General features: G+C 53.2%; 1 protein-coding gene across 2 annotated transcripts in view; it reads right to left on the reverse strand.

Annotated features, from left to right (window-relative positions):
- The window catches only part of PCP4L1 (Purkinje cell protein 4 like 1), a 24,766-nt gene extending 20,451 nt beyond the window's left edge, over positions 1 to 4,315 (reverse strand). The window contains exon 1 of one of the 2 annotated variants that reach the window (XM_040452364.1): positions 4,081 to 4,315. In XM_040452364.1, the coding sequence (XP_040308298.1) occupies positions 4,081 to 4,089 (9 nt within the window). In that variant the 5' untranslated portion in view covers positions 4,090 to 4,315. The remainder of the gene's footprint in view (positions 1 to 4,080) is intronic. The other variant, XM_040452365.1, reaches the window with a different exon arrangement.
- Positions 4,316 to 5,087: the final 772 nt, after the last annotated feature.

Below are 5,087 nucleotides of genomic sequence, written 5' to 3' on the forward strand. Positions count from 1 at the left end.
TTCTTTCTTTCTTTCTTTCTTTCTTTCTTTCTTTCTTTCTTTCTTTCTAAGTTTATTTATTTTGAGAGAGGATCCCAAGCAAGTTCTGTGTGGTCAGTGTGGAGCCCAACACAGGGCTTGAACGCACAAACTGTGAGATCATGACCTGAGCCAAAACCAAGAGTCAGCCACTCAACCAACCAAGCCACCTGAGCACCCAAAATTTTTTTCCATGAGAAAAGAAACTCATGAAGGGCAATTTGGGACTATAGAGAAACAGAAAACAGGGAAAGGCATTCATAGAACCACTGCTCTGAAAGGACACTCACTCACCTGACCCTTCTTCCTCTTCTCCCCCTTCAACCCTATCTCCATCACTTGCATTCCTGAAGACGCTCCACAGACAGACAGGAAAGATGCCTCAGGTTTGCATATTTCAACTCCAGCCACATTGCTTATGGGTGCCTGCCCTTATAGAGCCGTGACATTCCACGATGCAACAGATCACAGCTGCGGCTTAGGAAAAACAGTCGTCCCAATTCCTGGCTAGAAGGTAACAGTCATCCACTTTTACCAGCGAGGGGCTCCCGCTCAAGCAGCTAAAGCCAATGACCTCGATGGGTGACTGAGAAAGCAAGTTCTGGAACCAAGTTCTGATTTCCCTCGCTTTGGAAGACAGATTATTTTCAGAGGTGGGAGGGCATTCCAATATTAAGTAGCTAGCCCTTCTATTTTATATGTCCAATAGAACCGTAATAATTATAATAAAATACCGAAGAGAGAGGGAAACTTGGATTTCCTCCAAGTCCCTTCCAGGTTCCCTAACAACTGGCTCACAGAAGACAACAGAATGGTATCAGCCTGCCCAAGCTTCCGTTGTGGGGAAGGTTGCAGACTCTGACAGATATGCACACGAACGAGAACGTGATCTCCCAAATGCGATATCTCATTCCCAGTACCTAAGACGAGAGCCAGCAGGAGGATAAAGGAGGGAGCACCAGTTCTGAGCTCTCTCCTAGCGAGGTTTAACGGATTTTTGGCCCCTGCCAGCCAAAACACAAGACAGACATTGTGAGCACAGTTCCCAGGCATCCACGACCCCCGTTTCAACAGAATGATGGCCAGACCAAGGGACCGCACCAGCTGGGCTCCTCACAGTTGAAAAATGCGACAGGATCACAGGAGAACTTGCATCGGTGCTGTAAGCAGCCGGCTACACCGTAGGAGTGTCACGAGGGGTCATGGGACAGAGCCCCCAGCGACGGCGTGCACCTCCCATTCCCATCCTTCATTGAAACCAGTGAAAAGTTACAAAACTATAAGAGATAGACCGTGATTCACAGCAATCAAGTCCTGCCTGCAGCTGTGAATACAGCAAGCTGGAGCTGAGTCCCCTGCAGCTCCCCTGTGCATGGGTACACACACACACACACACACAAGTACGTTTATGGGGAAATGCTCTGCTGCAGTACTGAGGGACAGCAAACAGCCATGGAGGCAAAGAGGAGCTGGAGATCGTCCCCAGCAGCCCCACCGGAACCCCTGCTCCTTGGTTGCCCTACGTCTGAAGACTGCTCTCCGGTCTTGGTTCTTCAGTTGAAATGGGAATCTCGTAAGGAGATCCCAAATCCTCTCGTTTCAGGCAGTTTCTCTGAAGCAAGAAAATAAACAGGTGGGGTGGGGGGGGGTGAAGCTTATATAAGATTTAGGGTGCACGGGGCTTTCCTGGGCAGCCCGAGGTGGAGAGCCTTGGGGCTGCCCAGGGAGAGGTGGAGAGGTTTGGCGTCTCCCTGGAGCTCCAGAGCCCTGGGCAATACTTCCGCTTTTTATCGTCTTTTTTTTTTTTTTTTCCTACCAGAGGAAGAAAACAGGCCGGGTCTTGGCCTCTCAGGGAGCAGAGACCCCTTGGGGATCTGGTTCAGAAAGAGCTAGTCTCTGCGTAGACCCAGGTGGCTGCTTCTGGATTTTATAAATACTCATCCCTGAAGCCAGGCTCAGCTCCATATTAGAAGGCAGCCTTGAGAACTAAATTGCTAGTTAGAACCAGTTCACTCTGACGGCCTGGGCACCCCTGAGCACACACACAGCTAGTCCCCATCCGAGGATCCTACAGTCATCATTCTACTGAGCGAGCTCCTGAGTGAGGCTAGCCAAGTTCCGCCACCAAGTCAAGGCTTGACTTTCCCCTCACACACCAAACGGTCTTCCTGGTCACCGAAACAGCTTCATTCCTCCACCAAATGCCACCCTAAATGCCAGCCCCTGTAGCGTGCCCTACAGAGAGTCTGCTCACTTCCCCCCCCCAAAGCACAGGCTAACCACACATATTCATGCTGGCATAGCCTTCGGGTCACAATCTCCCAGGAGACGGCTTGAATTGCAACTTTCAGATTTAGAAACACTAGAGGGGGCCTTGAACTCCAGAGCTCACTGAAAAGAGGGCAAAGGAAACCTCTCTTCTCATATCAGGGCTGCTCACATTAGAAGCAAGAGGAAAGGGGACGCCTGGGTGGCTCAGTCGGTTAAGCATCTGACTTTGGCTCAGGTCGTGATGTCACGGTTCATGGGTTCGAGTCGCGTGCTGACAGCTCAGAGCCTGGAGCCTGCTTTGGATTCTGCGTCTCTATTCGCTCTCTGCCCCTCCCCTGCTTGCTTGTGCGCTCTCACTCAAAAATAAATATTTTTTTAAATGGTAAAAAAAAAAAAAGAAAAAGAAGTGGAAAGAAGATTGAACAATTTTTCTTTCCTTCTCTTTCTGAAAGGCTGCCCTGGTCACAGTCACAACTAGGTGAGGGACTTGGAGCCACTTGGGTTCATCTGCAGCCCCCAGACTAGCTGAATTTTCCAGGATAAACTCAGTGGACATAGCAACCAACACAACACAGCCGTTGGCACTAATTGGTTCCCTGGACGACAACTTTTAGTAGAACTCCTACTAGAGATCAAGATCTAAATTGAGACCTAGGTTCCAGGGTCCTGTCCCCTCCCTAACCTGGAATTCTTGAGAATTCTTGCGCTAATTTTCTGTAATATTCCAAAACAGAAACGGGGAGACAGTAACGATAGATTAGCTAATGTGGATTGAGGACCTCCTCTGTGCCACTGTTCTAAGTCTTTTGCATATTATTATCTCATTTAATCACTTGAACGATCCGTATTACCCCAATTTTACAGATCAAACAACGAAGCAGAGAACGATCCAGTGACCTGCCTAAGACCACATAGCTAGGAAGGCCCTGGCATGTGGCTGAGACGCTGGATTTATCACAAGATCCTGGGTACTAGGAAAGGGGGTTGCAGAGGGCAAGCCTGCGATGCTACATAGCCCATACTGACTTCACTTGGGAAGGGAGATCCTGGTTTTTGGATCCTCCAAATGCATTCAAACAATGGGAGAGGTCTTTCCAAGTCTCTGCTTTGACCCCCACCTAGGGACAGTGTCCTTGGAAAAGAGAAAATCCCAGTTGATGGACTGGCTCTGTCTCAGATGGATGCCACAGAGCCAGCCAGAAAGACCTAGGCTGTAACACTGCAGAGGGAGACCTCTCCGGAAGGGGACGTGGCTCCAGGAGTAGACGTGCCCCCACAACAGGGGCTTCTGAATAGCAGAACCGGTCCCTCCAATGGTTGGCTCCTGTCTGAATGGGGCGGGGGGGGGGGGGGATGCCACCTTCCCCAAAGGGGGGAGGTGCCGCCCACAGGGGGCGAGGGCTGGGGTTGTGGCTGAATGCTACCTAAGGAGCGAGTGCAGCACAGCCTGGAGAAGGAGGGTACAGGCGAGCCTTTCTCTCCGAAGTCCGGGGAGTGCAGGGAAGCCCGAGTGACCTCGTAGCGCTAAGACAGATGCAGAGAGCGGTATCCCGAAGAGGCGAATTATCACCGCAGTCCCCCCCGCCCGCCCCCCCCCCCCAAAGCTCCATCCAAAGCGCCGGGCTGAAAGCCTCCGTCTTGCAGTCGCTTCCCAGCGCCCGGGGCGGGAGCTTCCCCGGAGGGGCAGTGGGGCGTCCCCGGAAGGCTCGGGGACTCGGGGCTACCGCGCCCTCCCTCGCTCCCGGGTTCCCGCGCCGCGGCCTCCCCGCCGCAGGCTCGCCCGGAGCTCACCTCGCTCATCGCGGCGGCCGGACGGGGCGCGGCACGTGCAGCAGAGGCGAGGGGCCCTCGGGGCTGCGCGGGCGACGGCCGCGGGTGGCGGGGCTCGGAGGCGGGAGCCCCGGCCGACGAGCGGAGCAGAGGCTGGTGCGGGGAGGGGTGGGGGACGCTGCTCCGGAACCCGCACCCCGGCTCTCGGCGACCAGCTCCCCGCCGCCCGGTCCCCTCCCGACCCCGTCCTGTCGGAGCCGCTCCGCGCGCCTCCGCCGGGCGCTCCTTTTATAGTCGGCGCCGCACCCGCCTCCGGCCCGACCAATAGGAGCGCCTCCTGCCGCAGAGTGACGGCGCGGCGCATCCAATGGTGGCGGGCCCAGCGGTCTGCTGCATTTCCAAACTAGGGTAAGAAGGTCCGAGAGCGGGAAGGAGGGGGAGACCGTCGGGGGAAGCGAGCGCGCAAAGTGAAGTCGCGGGAGCAAAGAAGGAGGGAGAGGAGGGAGTGGTACACGAGGGAGGGGAGGAGGGAGAGAGAAGGAAGGAGTGCGGGAGTTCGAGACAGCGGAGAAAGAACTGGAAGGAAATCAAGGGGGTATCCGAATGAAAGGGGTAGAGCCAAGAGTTGTTGCAGATTAAGATTTAGTCGTAGGACGGCAGTCTGATTAAGAAAAGGGAACAAAGGAGGAAGAGAGGGAGAGATAGGAGGGAGGAGAGACTCAGAGACAGAAGCAAGTGGACCGTATTCCATGGCAAAGAGCTGGGAAATTGTGAAGTGCCTGTTTGAGAATATTCTAGATCTTAGGAGTAGAAAGTTTACGATTCACCTGTCTTACCTCCCATGTAATGCAAAAAAAAAAAAAAAAGGTCCCTTAAGCATCCACTTGAATAGGTAATGAGCTCCCCACAGAGTGAATTTACAACTGCTTATTCATTCAGTCTCAGTCTGACGATGTGCCCTCCACTGTATCAGGCATGATGCTGAGAGCATTAAAAAAAAAAAAAAAAAAAAAAAAAAAAAAAAAAAA

The sequence above is a fragment of the Herpailurus yagouaroundi genome, unplaced genomic scaffold, assembly GCF_014898765.1.
Source record: "Herpailurus yagouaroundi ecotype Mexico unplaced genomic scaffold, PumYag 207, whole genome shotgun sequence".
NCBI classification, from domain to species: Eukaryota; Metazoa; Chordata; class Mammalia; order Carnivora; family Felidae; genus Herpailurus; species Herpailurus yagouaroundi.